This window comes from Synchiropus splendidus, chromosome 1 (assembly GCF_027744825.2).
Source record: "Synchiropus splendidus isolate RoL2022-P1 chromosome 1, RoL_Sspl_1.0, whole genome shotgun sequence".
Taxonomy (NCBI): Eukaryota; Metazoa; Chordata; class Actinopteri; order Syngnathiformes; family Callionymidae; genus Synchiropus; species Synchiropus splendidus.
Window position 1 is genome coordinate 24,462,811 of NC_071334.1, and position 27,444 is coordinate 24,490,254.

Genomic DNA, 27,444 nt, shown 5'->3' on the forward strand with positions numbered 1-27,444 from the left:
CAGCCGCTCCTGTGATGGAGTGAGAGGAGATGGAGTGAGAGAGATGTAGGAGTGATGGAGTTGGATTACTGTTTCCAGAGGAGCAAGTCTAGGGGAGGAGGAGGAGGAAACCGGAGCAACAGGAGGAGAACCTGAAAGACCAGCAGCAAACCCCTGGAAAAAGAGGAAAAGGGCGAATACTGAAACAAGACAAGGAGAATTGAGGGCAACTTTTTAACTGCTCCTGGATCAGTTTCTGTTCTTTAACCCTCCATGGATCTGTCCCATCCCTCACCTCTGAGCAGGGAGAGGAGGAGACCGGAGGAGGAGACCAGGGAAGAAGGAGGTAGACACTGAAGTGTCACCCTTGTTCTGGATCCTGAGCAAGTGCTTGATATCCACATCTGCCAAAGCTTCACATCTGGATCAGTTTCCATCTTCATCAACCTGAAAGGAAGTGAAACAATTTTCAGAACAGGGATTTGAGATCTGGACCCATGGTCACTCCTACAGGTGAGGAAGCGGCAGCAAGGTGAAGGAGAGTCCAGGTTTGGGTGAAGGATGTTCACGGATGAAGAAGCTGGAGGTAAATTTGGATGACAGCTGACCGTACAGGTGAGAATCACATAAACAATGGTTAAAAAAATTGCCTAACTACGCCTCCTATGTGAGTGCTTGCTTCGTTTTTCAAAAAACAACATCTTAGCTTTATTTTAAAAGCAACTATGTACTGTGTAGTTGTTGATTTCATTGACTATGTATTTTACATTGCAATATGTATCAGTGTTTTTCCAGTTTAGTGATGCGTTTTTGATATTTAACACATATTGCTGTAAAATGCAACAGTAACATTCGTGGTTATCTGAACATTCCTGGCATCTTAAAGCCTAATAACTGTATAGTACAAGAGATATAAGGCTACACCCAACACTCACCTTAATCTTGAAAAAAAAAAACAAGCCTTGACGCAGTTAAATATAAGATACGACTCTTCTTAATTGACGGAACAATATCGACATCTAGGCAAAATAACAATAAAACATTGTTTAATGAAATCATAAAAAAAAACATAGAAGCAAGCTGATGTGGAAAAAACATGGTTTGTGTTCAAACATGGTTCAAATTAAGAAGTGATGCTTTTTTTTCATTTATTCTGATTGGGAATTGTTGAATCTGGGAAAATAAGCATCAGTCAATTTTCCTGTATGATAGACATGCTACATTCATGCAAAACGAATGGTTACTGTAAAGTGAAAGAGCCAGAAAATGTGATTCACAATCAAATGTATCAAAGAAAAAACAATCGACGATCATTGGCAGAATTGAAGTATTGAAGTATTCAATGATTTGCCAAATGTAGCGTTTCCAACGCTATAACTATTGTCGTAAAATGTTGTATGATTTGCATTTTTTTACGTGCTTTTCACACTGAGGAGTGAGAACACAAACTGTCTCTTTGCTTCTGCTGCGCTTCCTCGCACTTCTTCACCAAACAAGCATCATCATCAAGGAAATGTTATGAAATGATTGTGCCTTTCTAAACAGAATAACCCAAAAACGAATGAAGAAATGGGCAAACTTCTAACTGATGAAAATGAAATTGGTGTTCATTTTAAAACAATATAGGCCAATAATGTTGTGTAAACAGAGGTGATGTGGGTGGACATGAACAGCTTGGCGGAGGTACGTGCTCTCTTGGCAGCATTTCTAGTTCAACCTTGTTTGAAAAAGTTTTTGTGGCGACAGTTGATAGTTTCGTCCTGTTTTTCTCGTATTATGTGGGCCATTGGCTTGGCTGTAAGACTGTGATAGCTTTGCCTGTCTTTGATCAGAATGATGTCAATGGATTCTGTCCGGAATTTTCAGTTCCTTGGACCATTGTCTACATACTGGCGGGCAAGAAGGCCAGACACAGAAAGTCTTGTACCTGAGAGACGCCCTCATTTCCTCATTTGCTTATGTTGAAGATTCAAATTGAAGGGCAAGTTATTGAAGTGAGAGCTGAAGTCAGTGCACAATGGAGATCTTCCGTAAGAACATGAGGGAATGGAGTCCCCTTCCAGACAAACCCTGAAAGTATTCTCCAGCTATCTGGACCACTGACCAGCTTTGAGCCAAGGTGATGAGATATCACACAATATCTCAGTCACAACCAACCTCTCACTCACTTTACAGTGTTTACAGTGCAAAGCTGAGGAACATCCAGAGTCTCTGAGTGGACAGAGGATGGACACATACAAAAGAGCCAGATTATTTGGGCTTCTTGTGAGGATGTCCTCAGCATTCAAGCACTTGGGATGAGATCCAGGACCAGATTGCATCGCTCCCGTTTCTTGGTCATAGAATAGCATTAAATCTAGCTGCTGGCAGATGTACACTGTTTCAGTCCAGGACTGGAGTTACCCATTGTCTATCCAACAATTGGACAAGATTGACTCTATAAAAGGCCTTCATGACTGGCTTGCACATAGTTCTGAGGCAGGGATTTATTCAGTGTCTGAAAATGCTATTATCCATTTTCTATTTATCCATTACGGGAAACCAGAATAAAAGGAATTTAGATGACATCACAGGTACTCCAGCCCTTTAAAAGTGTAGGTCTCACCAGAATACGAAAGCATGTTGTCCACAAATCAGCTTCTCCAGACAGTTTTCTGTTTGTGACAGAAATCAATAGCCAAGTCTTCATCACCACTCAAGGTCACAGGACACTGTAAAAAGATGTCACTGATGGAACATTATAAAGAGTTCATCGTCCATAAATACGTTTTTCTTCCTGGTTATAAACTGTGACATTATCCTCATGCCTAAAAGCCTAAACAGCTCTGGTTTGTGAAGACGCTAAGCAGCAGTGACAGATATGAAGTTTGAGATAAAAAGACGAGGACGTAGCAGAATAAGGAGCTCAGGAGGAATGAGTTTTTTGGTGAGATTTTCCTGGAGAGACTAAAGCTGCTGCTGCTGCTGCTGACAGGAACACCAGCTACTGTCTCGCACATTTGCATTTCGGGGTCATAGATGTTTATTTATAGTTCGGGGAAAAGTTGCTCTGTCAAAACGTTGACTTTATTGATCCGGTCGTCACGTTGTTGTGCCGTCATATCAGTTGCTTGCTGGTCGATTGTGCCACAGATGCTCTCAGCGACAGCGTGAAGCTGCTGATCCAGAAATTGGACATTCAAATTGGTGAATACAAATCTATGATTTTGACATTGTAAGCAAAGATCAGAAATTTCCATCGGGGTCCAACAAGGCTCCATGCTTGAACAAGTTTTGTTTCAAATTTGAATATATTTGTCAACGCAATCTTTTTGTCCAAACAGAAGTAAATTGAGCAAAGGGTGAATAAATTGACGTCCACCTTGACTGTTTTTGTCAACATTGTGTTTGGGCTTCAGATCTTGATCACAAAGTTATTGTGTCATTAGCAGCTACAGAAAAACTATACATACATGACACTGATCTGATGTTTTTTGATGGGTACTTGCCACTGCTACCCAGTCGCATACTTCAGATGGCCTTAACATCAGACTGTTTCTTCAAAATAAACAGCGGTGAATCCACCACCGACAGCTAAAATTGGCCTGGGATTGAAGACAAGCCTTATATTTGCTGTTTCGCCATTACGCACATCTCAAACCAGTTGTTTTAACAACAAAATGATGTGCATCTTAAATCACTTGCCACGATGGCTTTGTAAAACAATCGTGCATCTGCTTCTAGTTCCCTTCCATCTGAGTGGCAGCAAGCCAGTCTGCTCATGGGACGCCCTTGTGCCGTCAACGTCACTCACCTCGGCCAACATGTATGGATCGCAGCGGTTTCCTTTAAAACTGTCAGAGCTTTACGTCCCAGAGAGGCGACCTGCTGAGCTATAAGCCAACTAAAGTCTAATTATGATAAATGTACGTGGGCAGCATCATGTGATATGTTTGCTAATGAGATAAGAGGTTAGGAAATATGATTCATTTCATATGTCGACATGTAAGTGGGTGGGGGAGGGGGGTAAGCAGATATGAATATTTATTTGAGCTGCCCAAATTAACATTTCTGCATGAAAAAAGCTTTTGGATGGCAGGGTTGGATGAGATCCACCAGGAGTTCTCTGATATGCTGGATGGCAAGGCCTGTCTCTGACACACTTTCAAATGGCTTAACAGGCTGGTGGGCCTCATTCAAGGAGGCGCATGGAGTGAGTTCCAACTGCATCAACTCTCTTCCACTCTACTCAAGAGTACTTGCCAGGTGTAGTGGAACAACAGTGAGTGCCACCTCACAAATAGGAAGAACATTGTGGTTGTTTGGAGTCATGTACCTGGTCACCCCCCAGTGTTTCTTCGTGGTTGTTTGCAGTCCACACGTTTGGAATGGCTGCTTGGATAAGGATCTTTGACTGGTTCAGGAAAGCTCACTTTGGGTTGCAGCTTCTTCTTCAGGATCTGTCTCCTGGTGAATAGGTGCTACGTCCACGTTTTCGATTTACAGGATGATTGATGTCCCATCAGCCGCAGGTCCAATGGGCCATGAAGCTCTGTCTCCACATACATTAAAACACACCCCTATGTTACTTTAACGTATGATGAGGCAGGTTAGTCTTCAAGTCTGAACCGTTCAGTCACTGTAAAGTGAGTGATTTATTTCAGGGCTGACGGAGTCCCCAAGGGGCTGGAGAGGAAGTGAGCGAACTCGGTTGACAGGATAATCATCAGACTCATCCACACGTCCGCCCGGAGTTGGTTATCTCCTCAACTACCGACCGGATTTGATTGCATTAATAGAGGATACGTTTGGAAGAACTAATATAGCCAGGAAAACAGACTCCTCTTTACACTGCAGCACGGCGCACAGTTGAATTCTTTACAGCCAGAGAAATCCCCGTGCGAAGACAGACCTAATTCCTTGTATTAGTATTCTGACTGCTAACGTGAGATTTCAAAAGCAAGAGTGACTTTTTTCTGGTAGTGTGCGCTGCAACGCGGAGCACTTCACGTCTGCTCAGTCTCTGGAATTTGCAGCGTTCATTTTACTGGTTGAGAAGAAGACGATTAAGGGAATAAAATGTAAGGATTCAGCCTCTAACTGAGCCTCTGAACTGAGAAGTATGTAGATTCCAATATTCAGTGAGTCGTGTCTATTTATTTATTTATTTTCCTTCATAAGACAATTTAGTTATTACTATTTCATTGTAAAATAATTTTAAAAATTTGTATTTTTGGGTAAAAATATGACTACAATTGATACAACTTTTCTACTAGGAGATTCAATTCTAGTGAATAATAACAACAACAATAATATAGTATGATAATAAATGTAGATTGTTGAATTTCTTTTTTGCTCTCCTTGTCAGGAGACAAACAGGTGCCGCCTATTGCTGTTGTAGGTACCAAATCGGTCCACTCGTGGAATGAGTCCTACGTCACACCCAACAGCCACAATCAGGTTTTTAAATATGTTTTTATGTGCCAGAGAAAATTGAAATGAGGGATTCGATGGCTCTTCCTGCCAAACACCACATTGTGATTGCCTGACATATATATGACACATATATGACATATTTATTTCATTTTATATCACACCAAAACCAGAATCAACACCTCAACTATCAAGTATCAGCGAAAAATGGACATCAATGACGGAGTTTTCATCCTTGCAGAATCAGTCATACCCAGCAATAACTTGAACATGTCAACCAATCACGATGCATTGTTTGGCCAACCTGAAAGTGAAACAGACATATACTTTGCAAACAATATTGCGAGACAATATTACAATTATTTTGTGTGTGGTAGAATGCGCCATCAAATCCTTCCCTTCAAGCTTCGTAGCAGCTGGATGTGACGTCATCATCCAGCCGCAGGTAGATCACATTGGACCGATTTGGTACCTACTCCGTCAGAGTGTCCTGGAGGGGCAGGCCATCATGGATGGCAGCTTGGCCACAGTGCTCCTGAATGCCATCTCCTCCACTGAGTCAAGAGTGCAGCTCAGAACAGAGCTGTCCCTCTTCACCAGACTGTCCAGTCACTTCTTGTCTCTGTCTCTAATATTCTCCAACCAGCAGACGACTCCATAGAACATGGCTGACGCCAAGACAAAGTCATAGAAGCTCCTCAAGAGCCTTCCCTGCACCCTAGTAGACCCCAGCCTCCTGAGCAGGAAAAGTCTGCTTGTTGATGAAATGTACTGTATACTGTAGTGTGAAAGATCAATGCTTTCAATTTCCATTAAATTTGAAAACAGCACATATGTTGCCTATACAAAACACTCTGGCAGACGGCTACAGATGTCATTACGTCATTAGATCTGATGTCGCAAATGTTTGTTTATGTAAGATGTAAAAGATAATGGGATCGATGATGCTTCACACTGTGTCACGGATGGACTTCATGGAAAGACTTTTTAAAAGCGTGGCTAACTAAAGTCTTGAATGATGAAGTGTGTTAGGAAAAGACACATTTGTCGTTCCTAAAGGTCCCGCGACGAAGGATTGTTTTTTCAGAGGGCAGCAGAAGTCTCCTTATACATTGTAGGCTTTGCTGAAAACCTCTTGTGCTCAATGACCTTTTTCAAAGACTCGTCTTGGATCTGAACTTTTACGTCACCTTCTGAATCAGTGAATCCCTCCATCCTGGAGCTGCTGTTGCTGACGCGAAGAGCTCATTTTGTCTTGCAATAGAACACCAACAAACTCCTTTTGAATAAAACTAATAACTTGATGTTGTCCACGACAATACTGCAGACCAACATATGACCCTTTTTTTTTCTTCACTGGCCATAATCCTCTTCTGCATCAACTACATACCTTGGAAAATTCAAACAATTACAATTTAATTTTGATGCAGCGCCACACTATTAGTATGTGAGATTTGATTACTGTAGAAAAAAAGCAGAATAGGGTCTGTGAATACATGATAAAACAACACAAAAACAACCTGAAACAAAAAAGCCACAGTAGCAATGAGAAAACACACACAGAGAATGGAAAACAGAACTCACAGCAATACAAAACACACATAGCGGCCAACACACGCAGCAGCGCAGGACAAATATACTGAATACTGAAAATCTCAAGCACCAAAGGAGAGATGTGAAGAGAATGATCATACCACAAAGAATCGAAGAATGAGGCCAAGGTACCAGCATGGGAGCGCAGACACTCAAAAATCTTGTCTCAAAAATCTCACACAAAAATTCTAGTGGTGCGCGGAGCCAACTTCACATTCAGTAATTTAGTAAAACAGCTAAAAAAGTCCTTATTCATTTGCACATTGTTATACATGAATACTCATAAACAGGTTGAAATCAGGCAATGCTCACATTGCTCAAAAGCACTCAGACATTATGACTAGCCGCCTCTGACTGGAAGCTTTAATGCAACAGGAGGATGGATAGATGTGTTCCATTAACTAGTCAAGTTCATGGAGACAGAGAGGGAGCAGGAAGTACAATATGTACCCAAAATAAAAGAAGGCCATGACACTTCTATTTGCATCCTCCAACCCATTTCAAAACCACACTTACTGTATCTATCTCAAGGAGGTCATTCGTAGTTTCATAAGCATGCAAATACTTAAAATATGTTATTATGGTTTTGTATTATACCAGTAGTTACATCTTAGTTGCCTTTGTGTTTAAAATAGGACATTGTTCAGTCCTTTTTCCACAGTCCAGTCTTCTTTCTCATGAATATTATCTGGAAGTGAGGATTATCAAACCTAGACACCCCACACTCTTCCGTGTATTCCCTTCAGGCTTGTGCGGATCCCGAATTCCTCACAAACCTAACAAGTTTGAGTCCATCAAGTTCATGAAGCTCCTAAAATTACAAAAAGTAGGAAAAATCCAGAGCTCATTGAATCTCTACCTCATCACAAGTAAGAACTCTGATGGCCTTCAGAAGCGAGTTCCAGCCTCCCAGTTCCCCATAATGCAGGAGTCCCACCAACCCTGCACCTATGACTGGAGTTGGAGATAATTGTCTGCATTCTACCATAGAGCCACTGGTCTTCCACCCAACTTTTCGATACTTTTTAGACTTTCGATTCAAGCTTCAATTGAGAATAGACAGATGCCTCGCCACATCAAAGAACGTGCACATACTTGGTGAAGAGGTTGATTGAGATCACAACACTGTGATCTTTTGCTTAACATCCATCTCATCTACGTTAATTGGTCCAATGTCCATCTGCAGCTGTTTTTTACTGAATATATTTTGCTGCTTTAACCCACTTTTCTTCCAAAGTGGGAGAAAAACAAACTTGACAAGGACATTAGCATAAAGCCGCTTTTAGGTCTCCCTCCAGTTGAAATTTGACTTTCATTAAGACATTGTTAGGTGTTGGGAATCGTCGAGATTGGACTTCTGTACCGACTTGAGAAGTGAAATATGCTCTGCCGCTCGTGCCACCAGCTGCTGAATGCCCATCCTTTTGGCTAAACTGGACCCCAAAATGACTGATCAGGCACTTTCTGGTGTTTTACAGGAGGCGTTGTATTGTATCGTAGAGGGGCCACGCCTCCTCTGCATGCAGGATTGTGTACCATATAATATACATCACCTTTGTTGATGTTCTTGTTGGCGTGACACAGTTTAAAAATTCAGATATTATATATATCAATTTTTCATTATTGCTCATCACATCAGCCACCGCTGTCCTACGATAACTGACTCAGCGATGCAAATCTATAGGACAGGCTCACTCTTTCTGCTTGATCTTGCAAAGCCCTGACTTCCCCCCTTAATATTTTCATAGCCAGGATTCTGTAGATTGTTCATTACCAGATTGAAAACTAGACAAGAAGCTTTTACCTCCTCTTTCCATGAAAACCTTTTTAGAAACCTTTTTGGGCAAAATATACGACCGCTGGTACAAAAGCCTCATACCAATGGTTACTGAGAATGTCCAGAGATTTGGTCTGCTTCTCCATACTATTATTTTTTTAAATGATATGTTGAGGAGCCTCAAATGCCAGTTTCATTAATCAATGTTGTTTTGCCAGGGGAATCTTGTGTTTAAATTTCAATTATCATCCAAAATATTGACGTCGATGCCCTTTTATTGATTTATTTTTCCTTTGTTAAAGCCTTTTTTTCGTAAAGTGAGGTCATGCCAAAATATCCATGTCCACTGGAGAGCTATTGGGCCCACGGCCAGGCAGCAGGGCGATCCTTTCATACAGCATGAAATTACCTGGTTGACCCACTTCTCCTGCTTATTTCCATGTGGCGTGAAGTGCTTGGTGAAGACACCAGATGCCCACCTGTTTGGCCTGAAATAATTGGTTGGCGTGGTTCTTTGGTTATGGCTCACGGATCATTCAATTCCTTACATAACCTTAAAAAAGGGCTCTTATTTTGTTGCCACTGTGAAGTGAATGAATCTCACGACCCCTCAGGGAACTCTAGATCATAGTCTACTCTGGAACCATTGTGGTTACATTTTGTGTAGCCAAGTCTTGCGCGTACTTATGTAGATGCATGCAAATACAGATGGCACATGAAAGAACGTTGGGAATAAATTAATATGAAATGATGCTGGCTGACTTGCCATAAGTACATACCCACTTTACAATATTCCGGTAAACCTATTTCTATTGATTTCAAGTCATTTCACTTGAGAAATCCCATTAAATTGGAGTCTGATAACGCAAAGATTGTCTTTTATGCTTTGAACTGTGGTGTTTCCATAGCGCAGGGCATCTCAGGGGGATGAAACGTTATGAGGGTAAATGATTGACTGCCAACCAGTGTGAGCCGATGAGAAGCCTTGAAAGAAGCTTTGAATCAAAGTAGTTGTTTTTAATTATCGCACTGTTCCCGATGGCTCAAGTGGCTGCACGAGATGTTTAATCTCATGTTTATCTCAGATCTCGAAGGGCCCACCTGAACATATCAATGGTTCAAAGGCATCGGTCCGTCTCGGACAGATGTTCAAAGACTCGCTCAAATGGAAGGAAATGCAAATGTTGTGGGAAGACCTCTTGGCGATCAGTTCCAGTGAGCAGGAAATTTGCTTCATGGAAGGGAAGAAAACTTGAAAGGTAAATACAATTAAACATAAAAGATACATGGACCAACATATTCCTATGAAAAACCTGCCCATACAGCACAGGCTGCCTTATGTTTCCAAAAGAGTGGCTGTGGTTCCTTGTTTGTCAGTACCTGCTGGAAAGTGTTAGACCATTCAAAGGATTTTTCCTTGTAGAGACGGACCGTATGGCAACTGAAGATCAATCGCTGAAAGCATGAAACTTGGTCCTGATAGAATGGTGTCAGAACACATAGAATGGGGCTGCGTGATGACTCAACACTCAGGTGCTGTGTGAAACCCTACTTCAATGCACTGTGGTTTCACACGGGCAATCAAGACAAGATGTAAAAGGATTTGTATCTTGCCTGATTCTCTCCTGCAGTACATCATGTCATCTTGACAAGCCATGTTTTTGAAATGCAATGCACATAGCCACTTTCCCAGCAGCACCAGTGTCTAACTACAGGTGTCGATGAAACATGCTTGTATCACATTACTGTAATGTAACGCACTTCATCAGGGACCTCTCTTGCCCACCTATAACTGATGCACAATACTCCTGCCCTCTCTTACATTGGGCCGGCTCCAACTGGACCACATAGCACCCGTCCTGCCCTCTCTGAACTGCCTTCCCAGTTTAAAATCCTCTTCTTCACATGCAAGTGCTTCCACAGCCTTTGCTCCACCGACTGCTCGACCTCTGTCACCTGATTCAACAGTAGACTCCATCATGGTCTCTAAGGTCAGCTGCTTCTAGTAGTTCCCAAATGTAGACCCCGGAGCTATGGAATCAGCAAGCTTTTGCATATTTGACCGGCTTCCTTTTTAAATCTCTGGTAAAAAGTCATCTTTTTAGACTGGCTTTTATCAAATAAAAAATGTATTGCTGTGTTTTTACTAACCTGAAATATTGTAAATGATTTCTGGGCCTTTGCTATCGTGCGGTCCTGTCATCTGTACAGTACAGCACTGTGGTCAGCATTATTGTGTAACACGTGCTTTATACATAAAATGGAAAGGCAATAGCGCCCTCCGCTCGAGTCCTGAGCTATAGTTTTGGGATGTGGATGTTAGATTCTGTCTTTTAAAATATGGACAACAAAAGCAGATCTCAGAGATGTACAAATCTGATTCATCACATAATCCAATATAGTCACTTATTGACAAAAGCTAAATACTCTTGGGTTCGCATTCAGTGTAAGAAATCCTTCAACAAACAATTGCACCAGACAGAATGTTAAAATGGACCCATCCTATTTTCCTGCCTGTTTTCTTTAAAAAAAAAAGGATGTAACTCCAAGCGCATATTATAGTCCTTACAATGGACTTTAAGCGTCAAAGCCTCAATGAGGGTTGAAAGTCTACTCAGACACCCACTATGTTTATTTAGATCTGATTGTTGGAGAGCTGTGTATTTGGGACCAGTATTCACCTCCAAAATCCTCCCGGCTTAAGTGGTTAAAGGTGCACTCAGACGTTTGTCTCCCATGTTTGGACAGAAATGGATTATCGTATTAGCTAGAGAGTTTCATTTTTCATAATCTGGACCAATCTGCTCTGTTGTAAAAATAGTGTGGCGCAAGTGCGTTGTCAGTCTGTCGTGGTGTGCACCAATCATGTTTGGAAGTTGTGGGTTATGAGTACTTATCCGGCTCCTAGTTTCTGATGTGTGGGTTTATAGGCTCCTGGTCCTGATAATTCAGTCGACTTTCGGCTTGTGTTTGGCCAGGGAATTGTGATTCACAGTTTATCTCTAAGCTTGTGTGGAGGTCACATTTATCAACACATGAATCCTAATGTTATATTTTCTAATTCCCATGATCTTCTGAAATGCGGGAACAGACCAATGGAAGAAGGAGAGATTCCCTTGTGTTTCACACCACAAGCCAAATACCCTTTATGGAGTCTGTGCCTTCAGGATGTTGCTTAAAAGATGGAATATGGGTGGGGGTCCCTTGCCAGGCTTCATAAGGACAACTGTGCCTTCAGGGGAGCATAGCTTTGCTCCTGCCTGTTAACACCGTTCGTTCATGAGTCGATCCTGGTTTTACACAGCAGCAGCAGGTGTGAGGATATATTCAGTTAAAATAGTCTTAGTAAGCGTGTGCATCGAACCTGTGTTGCAGAAACGATAGCTGTCGACTGAACATTGGTGACACTTGTGGGTGCAAATTTTGTTTTGTAGCTCACAATCTTATTTGCTGGTGGTGCGTGTCCTCCAACGTCTGCACCAACCTTAAACAGATGTTTACATTTGTCTCCAAATATATGTCATTTGAGCTTGGAACCAATTTGACCATCTGATCCTCAGACATTTTAAAGGGTTGGTGTTGGCGTCAAACAGTACCACCCTTACTTAACCCCACTGGATATAGGGACCTCTTTAAGTTTAATGAGTTTTAGTTTTAGAATTATTTTCCTCACAAAGAAATGATCAGATTTAGAGTTGACTTCTACAGTACACCATGAATCCTCAGCCCCTCCTCTCACTCCTCTCAAAGAAAGGTCTCGAAAACAGGCCATCTATTGCAGTTTGAAAATCAGTCAGTGGACAGTCTTGGTTCCCACGCTGGCCACTGTCTGCTCGAATAGCCAGCAGATGACATCACACTGTGCGGCGAGGGCCCATCTGGAGTAATGTCACATAATCCCAGTTACAACCTGTCTGTGTAGCTGATGCGTGTGCGCCCGTGCATGTGTGGTGTGATTACAGTCATGACATAGGAGGCCAGATTAATGTAGATTAGACACACACACACACACACACACACACACACACACACACACACACACACACACACACACACACACACACACACACACACACACACACACACACACACACACACACACACACACACAAATGATCCAAAAGGGTCAGCCAGTGAATTAGAGCTACATTTCATCAGGTTCTGTTCTTACATCAGTATGTTCACCTCTGATGTCTGTGTTCTTTTTCCCTTCACCCAGGCAGTGAGCTGCCATCATGTCCATGCCTCGAGGGCATCCAACCACCTCTGCTTGGCCTCCTCTCTTCACCCTACTCCTCCTCATTGCTTCCTCACACGCTCGTCCTCTCCTCATACACTCCTCCATCAATGTGGCAGTGGTCTTCAGCGGCTCCAGCTACCAGAGCGAGGTCAGGGGTCGGCTCAGTGGCGAGAACTTTGTGGACCTGCCGGTGGTGGTCAGTCCTGTGACTGTGCTGGTCAATGACACCAACCCTCGTGACCTCCTGACCCGTCTCTGCGACACCATGGCGACAGAGAAGCTTCATGGTGTGGTGTTTGAGGATGACGTGGGCTCTGGAGTTGATCATCAGGTACTGTTGTCTTTGTTCTCCCTCATGATCTTCAGTTCTAAGGGAAATGTCAGAGCATCTAGAGGTGATTATTAGTTTAAAGCAGCGATACTGGGTCTTCTACCTTGACCAACGATGAGCCTCCTCATTGCCAGGCGACTCCTACACGTATTTCAAACATTACTTTGCTTCTGTTGTTGTTTCAACCGAAAAGCAGTATTGCTCTAACAGCAGACAATGATATCTCATTTTGGCTGCTGCAGGATGAATATGTTGATAAGCATTGGTCTGGAAAACAATACTTCTGAGATCATATGAGTTCAGCGCTAGTGTTTTTTCCCTCTCATTACCATGTAGATTTGCAGTTATTCCCTCTAAATGTTGATTTTCCACATCAAGGCCTGGCATCCCATTCTTTGGAAAGTTGGCCATATTCCTGACTTCCCTGTTTGTTCTCCAGGTGGCAGAGGTGGCACAGATCCTGGACTTTCTCTCCACTCAAACAGCTCTGCCCATCGTGGGAATCAGTGGCGGCTCCGCCGTCGTCATACCGTACAAGGTAAACACGCTGACATCTGTCAAGACCACCAGAGTAGTTCATCACAGTCAACAACAGTCAACAAACTCGGACATCCCCCCGCGTCGGCTGTAATGCCAGATGTGATGTAACACAGGAGTCAAAGTTTCTGGAGCACGAGTGCTGCGGGCGATCAGTGTCTCCATCAATCTTCCAATCGCAGAGCAGCGGGTCTTTCCTGTTGTCATTTAGCCGGACTCTCGCTGATCCAGTCTGGAGATTAATGGCTGCTAATGCGCACTTATTTTTTTTTGACTGGCAGATATTTGGGCGTCGTGCCATCAACTCTCTTCTTGTTCTCCTCTCCGTCATCAACACATTGTATTTTTAGAACGCACGCATGCAAATGAACATCAACGTTGTATTCACACCAGATTTTGCCTGCTGTCTCTTTTCCTTAGATCCAACTTGAACTTGACATTTTTGTTGTTTCATCTTTTTAATCTGTTGTACTTATACCAGTAACACTTCTGGAACACCCTGCTATTGAGTTGTCTTTAAATAGTTTTTTGGCTTTTAATAAGTTTTATATTTATCATGAACTATTTGGTTTAAACTGAGGATCCAAGCCCTCTTGTCCCTTAATGTTCAGTCTTCCATCCAAGCGAACTATTTCAAAACAAATATGTATAAATAAATGAATATAAAATATAAAAAAATATAATAAATACATATATTAAATGCTGGCTAAATAAGGATGCCATTGACCATATTGAGTAATCACTGGACTAACAGTTTTTAAAACATATTGATATATATTGATAAGAATCAAAATAGAAAAATAAAATAAAAATTACAAGCCAGCTGTAGAAACCAGTGGATGAAACTGAATCTGCTTAGTTACCGCAGTTGTTGCAAGTAAAACATTCATTCCAACCATCAAAAAGTATAAATGTATAAGTATATTTAATTTTACAGAACACTTCTATATCTATATCTATGTGTCTATCCATCTCTCTCTGTCTCTCTCTGTCTCTCTCTCTCTCTCTCTCTCTCTCTCTCTATATATATATATATATATATATATATATATATATATATATATATATATATATATATATATATATATATATATATATATATATATATATACAGTACACAGAACTTGAGATCTGTCTGTTTGTGTATGAGCCTGGTGGTAGCCAGAGTGGAAAACGATGCTGAATTTGGACTGGTATCAGCCCGAGGGCACAGATCCGTCTCAATAAATCCTTGTTTCTTCTCCTTTCCCATCTATCGAACTTTCCTCATCCTCCCTCACTGTCATACTTCACTCAACTTTGGGGCCTTGATTCATGTAAATCCGCATTTCAGCTCTTTTGTGTGCCGGTGGAATCCATTATAATCATGTCTAGAGGCTCTCTATGAGATCCAGGACCACATTAAACTCTTAATTAGACCCTTTAGGAGACCCACACTCCCCACAGCGCGTCACCATCCATCTACTAACGCGACTCTCCTGCAATCTTGAAATTTCTCCTCCTCCTCGATGTCCATCTCTTCCAGACTGCTTCACATGGCTGAAAGTCATTCCAGACAGAACTCTCGAGGGTTTGAGGAGACTGAAGTCACAAAGTTATTTGCAAAGTTGATCTCAATTATTTCACAAATTCTCCTAATTCCAAATTGAGGTTTACCGTAATAAGAGACATCTGGTGTCAAAGGGGGTAAAAGTTGCTGAAACAGCAAGCAGTTTTCTAAGAGCTACACGAAACAAAAAAGCATGTGCAGTGCAACTTTATCAACGTCACAACACAAGTTGAGGCGAGCACATCGAAAGCTCATCTTTTGGTACACAGTGCACGATGTGCTATGGGCTGACACATGACAAAGGGATGCAAAATGTCTCAGAAAATAGTTAACACAATAACTTTGGGACTGAAGGACATTTGTATTCAGCGTCCACTAACGCTGAATACAAACCTTATGTCATGTCTTGTCCTCAGTTTATGGCTTGTCCACTTATAAACCCCTAGATCAGGGAGAAGATCGAAGGTGGCGTGACATTGACAGGCTGAGGGAGCCAGAGATATGGATGATACTTGAGCATCTTAGTAAATCTTGGGCCATCACAGCAGAGAGTCGAATTTAGTGTTGACTCAGGAATCCATTCTTAGGGGCATCTCACCTTTTCATTGATTCAAACTACAGTCTGTTGTTCAAGAGGAAGTGCAATGTGCTCATAAGCTGATGTCTACTTTTGTACTGTCTGTAGAATATCAGGCTTTAATGGTGGAAGGGGAAGACGTGCTCCAGTCTAATAGATCTGCAGCATTATCTCTTGATCGGAGCCTTCTTTTGGCTGATGAAAATGACTTGGCTTCAAAGTAATGGCTAGAAAGAAAAGGACAGGTGATTGACCACTGAAATAGCTTGAATCCGTCAGATGATTGCAGTGGGCTATTAAGGTCTATGACAGGCCTCCTGCATGGTTGTTTCTATATGAGTGTAGACAGGGGTGTGTGTTGGCGCCTCCTCTTGTCTAAAGTCATTTATAGACAGTGTTGAACGTCAGTGTTTGTTTCCTGCAGCACGACAAATGCATGTTGTGTTAATAATAGATAATAGCAGTGTGCTTAAAAAGCTCAAAATTCTACAGTTGTCGACCTATATTTTTTATTTTCCTGCATTGGGAACACCACCTGTCATATTTTAACTCAAACCATGAAGAAGAAAATATCAACTTTTGGATTACTTTAGAGAAAATAAAGAAAAAAATGTGCTGTTCACAAAAATAGCAGTGTCTTAAACTCATGTAGGATTTAGCATTACGGTAACTATTTAGCCATATAACCACTGTGCCTGAGAACTGCTTCACATCAGTGTTGCATGTAGTCAACCAACTTCTAGGAAAGAGGTTTTCCAGCCCAACAGTCCAGAAATCCTCTGCAGTTCTTGGTGTTGCCTCAGAAACAGTACTTTTGATTTCACCCAAAAAGTTTTCAATTGGATCAAGGTCCGGGAATGAAACTGTAATTTTATTGATCTGGAACCATGATCCTGCTCATAGACCAATATCTGTTTGGGGCTGTGTTTCAAGGACATTTCCTTCAAGTATCTTGATACAGTATATGCAAACTGAACCATGATCCCTGGTACGTGATAAACAGGCCCCACACCATATGGTACGGGAAACATCCCTATATCATGATGCCTGCGCTGCACGGCCATGCTTCACTGTCTGCAGAGTGTGCTGTCTCTTGAATCCTGTGTTTTGGATCTGACAAACTGTCTGCAGTGCTTTGACCCAAAAAGAACAATGTTAGTCCACAGATTCTCTATCTGCTAGTTGATGTGGTCTTTGGCATTTGGCATCATCTCCAGCGTTTCTTTTTGTCTTTTAATAATGGGATAGATTTGCTTCACACAGGCGTCTTCTAGTGCGACCCATTTTTTTCTCTGGTTCTCAGAGGGAAATACATACATTACATGTGCTGACTTCATCTTTAAGCCTGTATTTTTTCCCAGAATGAATGACCTCACTAACTGAACTCCACACTGCTATTTTTTAAACACACCCTTATGCACAAAGTCATACATGCCTGCATGCAAATATGTTGGGTTTGCTAGTTTTCTATGACTCAATGACACCGACTGATAAACTGTTTGCCATGTAGCAACAACAGGGGTTGATCCCGTTGGACTGCTGTTATTGTGAACACAACTGTTTGTACAAGTGTGCAGGTGTGGATACAAACTGACATGACACACACTGAAATTCTGTCCTCATCATGTTTTGGGTGTTCCGTACATGGTCACCTTGCTGAAGACAAACAAGTCGGCCTGTGCAGCTGGAGCTGAGAGTGCGTGGCGGCAGGCCAGGTGCGAGCCTCGACCATAAGCACGTGCGAGAACCATAGATCAACAATACATTAAATAGGCCGGTAAATGCTTCCTCGGAGCTCAGCGTTGTCATTCCATCTTTTAAGTGTGTAACATTTCTGCCACAATGTAACAGGTGTGCTGGGAGGGGAGACGTGAGTCTTCGTGGAGAAGAGCTCTCAATGGTGCTTGATTACCAATAAACTAATGGTGATAAACATCTTTGATGGTGGCTCCAAAAAAGAAGCCCTCGCATTACGGTTGCACTCTCAGAGGCCTGCTGCACTCTCTCCAGCACTAAACAGCGAGGAAGGAGGGAAGCAAACAAAACGAGAAGAGGGATTGAAGGGAGGAGAGGAAGCAAGTCTTTTGTCAGCGAGGAGGAAATGAGAGAAAGCTCGTCTGAGATTCGGCGAGGAGAATGTTGAATAGAAAGAGAGACACATATTGCATCTCGTCGGGATAGAAAACCATATTTTTTCCTGCGTGTGTTTGTGGATGTGAGTCATTGCAGTGTGCCGGGTGATCATTAGAGGGTGCTGCATCCAGATGTTGAGTCATGGGACCAGTGGAGGAGAGGAGGGGAAGTGGAGAGGAGGAGGAGAGGCAGACATTTAGGCTGAAAACGGGAAGAAAACAGCCAGTAATGAAAAGCAGCAGCAAAACAACTGAGCACCTAAAGGAATTACTCAGGCAAGTCTATTTATTTTGAGGAATTAGCGACGTGACCTCATTGTTTACTCTGTAGTGTCAGCACACACTGGTCAGCGGTTGCTTTATTTCCTTCCTCAGGTAAGTAGCAAACACAGGTTTATTACTAGGGATGTCATAATTGATACGTTAATTCTGAATAAGCTGATGAACATTTTAGCACGGAACTCACTGAAGACCACTTTCCACCAGAGAGCACTCATCTGAAATGTAAAGTTTAAGTTTTGGACTTCATGAATAGTGGTCAACATACCTACATGGAATGTTAACGCTAACTGGTCTGTATTCAACACTATTTTAAGATAAGAAACGATCATATTACAAAATCTGCCGACTTTGTAATGACTTTAAATTGGAGTAAAAGAGAGATTGGAGACATCAAGGACCTCATCCGGCTGGAGGAACTGGTCGTGCTGAGGTTAAACTTTTTTTCTTCAGATGAATTTAAAGCGCACTTTGTAAAGGAGCCGGTTCAATAAATGAGTTCTCTGAGCTGCTGTGACTTGGTGGAGGATGTGAATGACTCAGAGTGGCAGCTCAGACTTTAAATGCCGACCTCTCACTCTCGGAATTAGAAAACTTTTGGAAAAGTCATCTTGTTCTGATCCTCAAAATAACTCAAATGGAGGCCTCCAATGAGACTGTTTTTTTTTTTTTCAGAAGACGTACTGGGTTGTAAATGTTAAGTTGGCGAGATACTATTTTAGCAACCATCTTTGGGTGACGTCAACTTGAACTTCAGAACTCTGAATGATCACTTATGTTCCCAAAGCAGAGTGTAGGAGTCAACATGCTCAGCCAGTCACAGGTAACAAGATCAAGACGTACTTTCCTCCCACCACCACCTACAAAAAACTGAACACGAAGCTGAGACATTTACAGCAGCTGGTGTAAATGGATCAGACTGAAGTACACTGTGAATACAGTTGAGCGTGTCATCAGAGATCCTCTGCTCTCAGTCCGTACTTCTTCAGGACTTGAGATGCAGGGAGAAGGGAATTCAAAGAACGATAAGAAAGCCAAAGTAGGTAGAGCCGCTGGTGAAGGAGGCTAGTTTGTCACCCCTGTTCCACATGGATTGGCAGCCTCTCTGTCAATAATAATAAATCAATACTAACCAGTTATAGACATACAAATATCCAACACTTGCTTGTGTTGTTTACAGCAAAACTAATACTCCAAGATGCTTCTATTGAGGAAGCCACACACTCCACCACAGAGGTGGGGCAAAACAATTCTCAGGCCCAACAAGAGCTCCACTGGATTTTCTTAAATGGCTCGGTTTAATCAGGCATACACATCAAACCATCGAGCCTTAAGGGACTTGTTTTGTCAGCGGTGAGACAGTGAACACTTGAAAGTCATTGCTCGGAAGAACACATCCTCAGAGGCAAGGCAATGTACGACATGTATATCGCCTATATGTAAAGGTAGAAAAGGAATGGGTTGTTAAAGAATAGTGGATATGTGGTATGGAAACAGACCTAATATACCGTAGCGTAATATACTGAGCGAACAAGAAGACTAAAGAGCAATGAAGCCCCTCCTGATGTATTCATTTTCACTGCACTGACCTTTAACAGACCATAATGTTTGCCTCTTACTAAAAGTCATTTTCTGCCCTTCCGGTATTCAATTCACTATGTCGAACAATAATTTTCAAAGTGTATACAATTATTTATTAGCCTCAGAGCAGTTTGACCGTCAGTCTGTGCGCAGTGATTTCAAAAGTGTGTGATGGAATGTCTTGTTTTACTGGATCAGAGTTTCAGAGGGCAGTCTGACCTGTTTTCATCATCCTACCTCCTCACTTCTGTCCCCCCGGCCTTGTGGTCCAGAAACCAAAAGGAGGTCATCGAAAGTCCAAAATCATCCCAATAGAATCCCATTAGAATCATGTAGGAAGACAAGAGTCAGCGTGAGCTTCTTGGCAATAACTTCACAGTCTATGTAATGGACACTAAAAGTCACATAAACAGAAGAATGTGTGGAGGAAGACTGGAATAAAGGCGATTCATTCAGTACGCATCATATTAGAGACGTCGGTTGGATGGGAAGAAGAATCTCCTGAGCGAGTGATGTGATTTAAAATACAGTTAATTAAGATAAAATGCAATCTCCGAGATAAAAACCGCGGATATCACAGGCAAGATGAACAAGAGATACCTTTAGGTATGAAAGTCAAACATTCCTCTCTGGAAACTCCCATGTGAGCTGAATTAAATAGACACTCTGGGTGTGTGTGTTGGACGTGTTTGAAACCTGCTTCCTCCTTGACCGACACCAGTCTTCATACGGACGAGAGGTTCTTCAACAGGGTTTTTCCCCACGGAGCTCCGCCGAGCGCGTGAGCAGCCAGCATGTCCGCCGTCCTCCTGTCACATTAGCATACGCCGCTTCTGCAGGACTGCTAATTACGCCGGCGTGTGACAGGACAGCGAGGGGGGCGGGGCCAACTCTTCATGTGTGACAGAGTTCAGCATCAAAAAGCGCCTGATTCCAGTGCCACTCGTGATGGACCGATGCCTGATGAGGCAGTCGTCCCTGAAAAGAAAAAGCTGCTCATTTGAAGGTGATGAATGGACGACTGTGTCTGTTAGTGTAATTGCTTGGACAGAACTAATTGGAGTTTAATGACACTGATGAATCTCACCTCTGCTACGTCAGGACGCCTGGGTGAACTTTGTTTTTATTCTTGCAGGTCGTGCACTGAAGAAGTCAGTAACTTCTGATGAAAACTCACACACTCGTGGTTAAAGAGCGAGAATTGATCCCAGGATACAGCACTTTCCCACAGCACCACTGTTTGAATGACCTGTGCATAAAAACGGCCACACTACGGACAATGTCGCCTCACCTTACCACAGCCTGTACGGTTGAGTAGATCACAAACGTGTGAAATTCCGAGTTAAAATCATCCAATGATGTTGCCGACTGATTCACAGGATAATACTAGACATGCGCTCTCTCTCTCTACTGAATCCTATTTACATCAGAGTGAAGGGGGAAGAAGAAGAAGAGCTCCAGCTCAGAAGGTTGAAAGCAGCAATGTCAACTATTAGCTTTATCTCGTGTGATTTTGTGTGTGTGTGCACCTGGTTGATCCTCACTTGTGGGGACCAACGAGTCCAAGGCTGTCCTTGTGAGGACCATTTGGCTGGTCCCCACAATTCCAAGCCTCAATTTGAGGATGAGGACATTGAGATAACTGGGTTATTATAGTTAGGTTTCCGTTCAGTTTAGGTCCTGGTTAAGGTGAGCCATGTGTTTTGGATGGTTAGAGTGAGAGGCTGGGGAAAGGGTTATGGCAATGAGAGGTCCCCGCTAAGACAGAAATGCAAACGTGTGTGGGTGTTCTTGAACATTTGAGTTCAACACTTTATCACCTTATGTATGGAAATATTCTAGCTCTAAATGGTACAGAAATTTGAGCAATAAATGGCACGAGATTCTACACCAAATGAGTCGGTCACATCAAAAGTTTGAAATACTGTAAATATATTTTTCATTCTGAAAATCTATTGACACTTCCTTTTCAGTTTAGTCTTGTTCTTGCCCTCCTCAGTCTTGGTCCTTGCTCGATCTTGGGTTAGATGGGGTCGACTACAACATTCAAAAGTGCAACAGAAGATGTATGAGAAGTATTTTGAAATATTTTAGGTTTTCAACAGGCAGAGCACTTTACCCTGACAAACCATTTGCTTTTCAACATGGTCTTATTCTTGGAGTTACAACCCAGGTTTCACATCAATAGCAGGTAATGAACTACTGGTCTACCCTCGCCTGAATATCTACATATCAGTAGTACAGAGCAAAGAGGCAATGAAACATCGGTCTAAAAGTGTCCTGACTCTGTAGTGAGCCAGTAATGGACACAAATTACTCTCAGCTGTATTGTGAAGTTTCAGTTTGGTGTGGAGATTTACACAAATGGATGGAGAAGTGCTGTTTGTTGTATGCAGTAAATATATTGATGAATTATGTAGGTTGGACCTTGAGGTCTGAGACGGTGGTGAAGTTGGCTCTGCAACCTGAAAGATCCCCTCCGCTCAGTATCGTGAAATACGTTTTTGATTGCCATTCCTGGTGAGCAGTGGTCTGGTGGAGTCAGACTTATCTCCCAGACTGCGATAAATCTGCTCAAATTGAATGAAGAAACGTGTCTGGCTGTGATATTCGTACTCCTCTGACTCACAAGTCCCCTGGGTGAAAGGCTTCTCGGCTGATTGGGAGAGAGAGCAAACGGTGAAAACACACGATGACAGACAGTTGCTTCTGAACAGGCTGAAGAGATGTGAGCTCTGCTCCCAAATGGCACTTGACAGTTGAACACCCTCTGCTGCTATTCCTGCTCTGGCATCCACCATCCTGATATGAAGACACCGTCGCAGCTGCTCACTGTGTCCAGGAAGTCCAGTATCTGGTACGCGCTGTGACTCCAATCTGAGCCTTGTTGCGCCAGTGTCCTGGACTGAATCGAATTCAGATGATTTCCATTTGTATCACGGCGCTGAGCGCTCTTACAGCCGCTTACATCACTGGGCCAATCAACCCGCAGCTCTCTTAGACCTCCGAATATTCAAATTTTACTCTTTCATCTGAAATAAAGGGACACGGCGGTCAGATGTGTCTTCATTTTGTGTTAGCACTAATATTGACTGATATGCAAATGCACTGAGCACTTAAAATGTCATGCTCAATGTCAGATCAGCCAGTCAGATTACTGTATTAAGAATGAATTATTTGTTATGAATTAATTTGTGCCGTTTGCATTGCAATTACGGATTACAGGGGAAGACGGTTTGAGACCAAAACGCTTTTCCCTTTTGCTCTCTCAAATCGTACATGATGTTCCATAAACTCCTTCAGACAGTCTCATTCTGCTGAAGTATTATTTGACCTAGATATTCGAGTAGAAATTAATTCCAAACCAAATTTGACCCAGATATATTTAGGGAGCGTAAGTCCGACTGTGCTGAAGAGGGTCTGATTGTCACTTTTTGAAGAGGACCGCAGTGACGTGTTCCATCTCTCCGGGCAACACCGGGCAACGATCGCACCTAATGATATGCTAACACTTTACACATTGTGTTCGGACCAGCCTGCACTGACAGAAAGAGAGCAGTGGGACGGAACTGTGACAGTTCGAGACTGGATAAAGATCATCCAAGTGTTTGCTGTAATTCTACCGGATTGAAAGTAGGTCAGTTTCAACGCCTTTAAACGGGCGCAGATTTTGCACCCTGGCCACTTTATTGAGCGGACTCAGAAGATTTCTCACCACGGAGGTTAACTAGATCGTCTGTCAGATATGCCACTTCACTTCTCCTCCCACGCATGCAGTTGTGAATTGTCAATGCCTTATTTGACATGTTTTCTTTGGTGGAAACAAAAACAGACACAGAGAAGCTTTTCACTTGCGTCTGTATTTGTAATAAAAAATTCTCTTATCTCTACCTGACAGGCCGAGGGATCATCTTTTCTTCAGATGGGAGCTTCTCTGGAGCAGCAGGTCGTCTGCATGTTTAAGGTTTGTACTGTCGTCTGTCCTCGTATCTGAAAACCTGAGATGATCCATGTCATTGTCATGGCTCTCTATGGGATCAGACCCAGTTGCTGAATTGTTGCAGGCTGACTGAAGACTCAGGAGATAGAGAGTAGATTCAACAAGGTTTATTCACAATTACGCGATTACACAAAAGGCGAACAGGAACATTGAACCAAGGATGCTGACACCAGAACACGGAATAGGAAATACTGTACTCTTAAGACCAGGGGAAAAACCTGAAGCAGAAACGAGGCGAATTATGATCAAGCCTAACTAATGGGGAGGTGGCAGCGAAAACAAGATCAAGCACACACAGGATTTAGAAATATACAACAGGAGCAAGAGAGAACAGAGGGCTGAAGGAGAGTTTAATGTGAGGACGCGAAGCAACCATCTGCCAGCGCAGACTGGAACCCAGGTGTAGTAATCATCAAGCTTAATCTGCGGAATGGGATCCAGCTGCGCAGCTGTGAAGGTGAGGAGAAACAAGGAAAAGGAAACGACACACAGGAACACAGAAAATAACAAAATAAAAGCACAAGAGAAACAGAACATAAAAGTCATAGCATTTAGTCAATTTTGATTTCACTTTTATATGAGCTTCAACTGTCTCAGTGCATCATGGGACATGTAATATAACTTGTAAGAGTGATATGCAATAAATGCCACATTAACAGACATTTTGTAAAGATGATGGCCGTCGTACATGAATGTAAATGTGGTACACCTTGACATGCCTGCTCTATATTAGCCGTGTCATTGACAGAGAAGGAAACTATTCTCTACCACCCTTCTTGAGGGAAAGACATTTGTGCTACCTTCACTTCAAACAGTTTTTATTTTATCCTGCCAAGGAAGAAAAGTACAATGAAGAGATGTCCTGTCCTTAACTCATCATATTCTCAATAAAAGTCCACTTGCAGTCAAACCAGATTAATGTGTTTTCCACCTGTAGCTAATGGAGGAGTACGACTGGGGAGAGTTTGCCGTCATCACCAGCTTACTTCCTGGATATGACACTTTTGTGGACATTGTCGAGTCGTACACAGATACGTCCTACTTTCTCTGGATTCTTCAAGACGTCTTGACTCTGGAGATGTCCGTCGGAGCCAATGAAGTCCGGACCAAGAAGATGCTTCAGCAGGTGGAATACAGCTTAGAAATATTTGTTTCCAAGTATATACACACGAAACTGGAAATTGTCATTGGTTAATTTTTAAAATTCTTCATGCGAATAGTGGAGTAGATTTTTCGATAAATAGTTTATGATCCTTCGCCGTCTAAACCAAAGTAATTCGGCCTTCTGACCTAAACTGCCACAATTCCCATTCTAACTACATTTTTTTTTGTAAACTGAAGGCAGCTGAGGAAATCTCCTCAGAGCCTTTTCAAGGTTTCTGCTGCTGACTCAGAATAAAACATTTTGTTTATGTCCTCAGTTGGATTCTCAAGTCCTCCTGGTCTACTGCTCCTTTGAAGAGGCACAGTACTTGTTTCGCCAGGCGTCGGAAGCGGGCCTAGTGGGTCCAGGTTACATCTGGATCCTCCCCAGCTTAGCTGTGGGCAACCCTGAGATCCCACCACCTGTCAGCTTCCCTGTCGGCGTGATCGGCGTCATCACAGACCAGTGGAGGAAGAGCCTGAGGCAGAGGGTGCGGGAGGGAGTCGCCATAGTTGCCAAGGGAGCAGAAAGCTTCAAGAAGCATCACGGATTCATTCCTGAAGGACACGGCGATTGCAGCAAGCCGGCAAAATACTCCAACAACAACACCCTGTTCAGGTGGGCGACGATGGTTGCTAGCTGAAATGTAGCTCCTCATACCGTTTTGTTGAGTGGTGGTCAATAGTGTCCGTGTTTCCAGAAAACAAAAGAAAACAGGACGACCCACAAGGGTGGAGAAAGAAAGACGTGCCAGGGGAGAGTGTTGCCAGGAAACATAGGCCAGTGATCTACAGAATGAGGCTAAGAACTAGGAAGAAGTCATTCACTGTCTTCTTCCTAGATGCCTGAACTCCGTCCCACTACCTTCACTGAGGCTCTTGCATTCAGGATAGCCAGGTAAAGGGCGGGAAAAGGTGTGCAACAGCTTAGGTTGGTTGAGAACAGATGGAAGTAATGCTTAAAGGAACTAATGAATTAAGAGGATGAGAAGAAGGCAAGACAGTGGAGCAGGTCGTAGAGAAAACAAGTCTGGTGAGAGTGAGGGCAACAGGATGCAGACAACATCCTCGTGAAGGTGTGGAAGTGTTTGGGGAGAGCAAGCAGGGAACTTACTGACCAGACTGTTCAATGCAATCTTGAAGACCGAGAGGATGCCTGAAGAGCGGGGTGTGTTCGGGTGATGATTTTCCAGAACAAAGGGGTTCTCAGAACAGTAGCCACTATAGAGGGGTCTGGTTGATGATTTCATTGTTGCCAACATGTTCACGGCCTTCCACTGTACAGGTCCATCTTAGTGGAAAATATTACAGACAATAAACTAGTGCATCAGACTATATTCAGTCACTTGCGACTTGTATTAGCTTGATTTCTCCCTATAAATACTGCCCAAATATTCACCTGTCCCCATTAATCCTGAGCCCTGAAGTGTGAATACCATGGTACCAGTGTGAACCAAAAAAAATGAACATGTCATATCGATTAGGGATGCTCCAGTCGATTGGTCACCGATCATGATGGGCCCGATTTCAGCATGATCGGTGAATGCCGATCACTGCCTGTCACCGCCGATCACAACAACTTATCACGTGTGACAGCCGGCGCTCTGATGAAGCTCCACTGGTTGCGATGCGTCCGCTCCTCCCTACTTGCTACGCACTAAGCAGCGGCATGTCTGCCATGGAGGTTCTTTCAATCTCTCGTGTAAAGTTTACATCCTGCAGCACATGCATTGCAAAGTGCTGTACAGGGAAGCACCTTCAAATGAAACACGCCATTTAAAGCAGCGGAGTGCAGAGAGTTTTCCAGGCTGATGAAAGTGAGACGGCAGCAGGCTGTTATCGCAGCTGACGCTTAGCAACACCGGCGGGTCCGAGCGTCACATTCAGGATGATAATAATGATTAATTTCACCAAGCTAGATGACCAGCCTTTCTCAGGTGTCGTTTACTCGGAGACAGAATCGGAAAACAACCGGATCCGTCACCGTTTTGGAGTCAGGTGCCTGAATCTGAGACTTTTGAAAACATCCGGAGTGGAAACTTTCATCAATGCAGTGCTCTCTGTCTGAGTCCTGCTACAAGCGGTCAGTATGATGCAAATATTTCACGGACATAGCACAGTCTCTAGAGATTCATCTGCGATGTCTCACACTGAATTAGATGTTTTTCAGTTGTGCTTTTGACGGAATACAAGTAACATCCGACTTACGACCTGCTCGACTTACGTCCACCTGTACAGCCCCAACAGATGCCAGCAGATGCTTATTTTTTTTAGATTCAATGTCTTGCACCGCAGCACGTAGCAACCCGGCATT

The 27,444-nt window shown here is 42.8% G+C and overlaps 1 protein-coding gene across 2 annotated transcripts in view; it reads left to right on the forward strand.

The window, feature by feature from the left end:
• Positions 1-27,444, forward strand: part of LOC128766444 (glutamate receptor ionotropic, NMDA 2C-like) — a 45,692-nt gene continuing 18,248 nt past the window's right edge. Inside the window, exons 1-6 of one of the 2 annotated variants that reach the window (XM_053878089.1) lie at positions 1-594; positions 12,981-13,332; positions 13,772-13,870; positions 23,886-23,951; positions 24,925-25,113; positions 25,409-25,749. In XM_053878089.1, coding sequence (XP_053734064.1) covers positions 12,997-13,332; positions 13,772-13,870; positions 23,886-23,951; positions 24,925-25,113; positions 25,409-25,749 — 1,031 coding nt within the window. In that variant the 5' untranslated portion in view covers positions 1-594; positions 12,981-12,996. The remainder of the gene's footprint in view (positions 595-12,980; positions 13,333-13,771; positions 13,871-23,885; positions 23,952-24,924; positions 25,114-25,408; positions 25,750-27,444) is intronic. The other variant, XM_053878091.1, reaches the window with a different exon arrangement.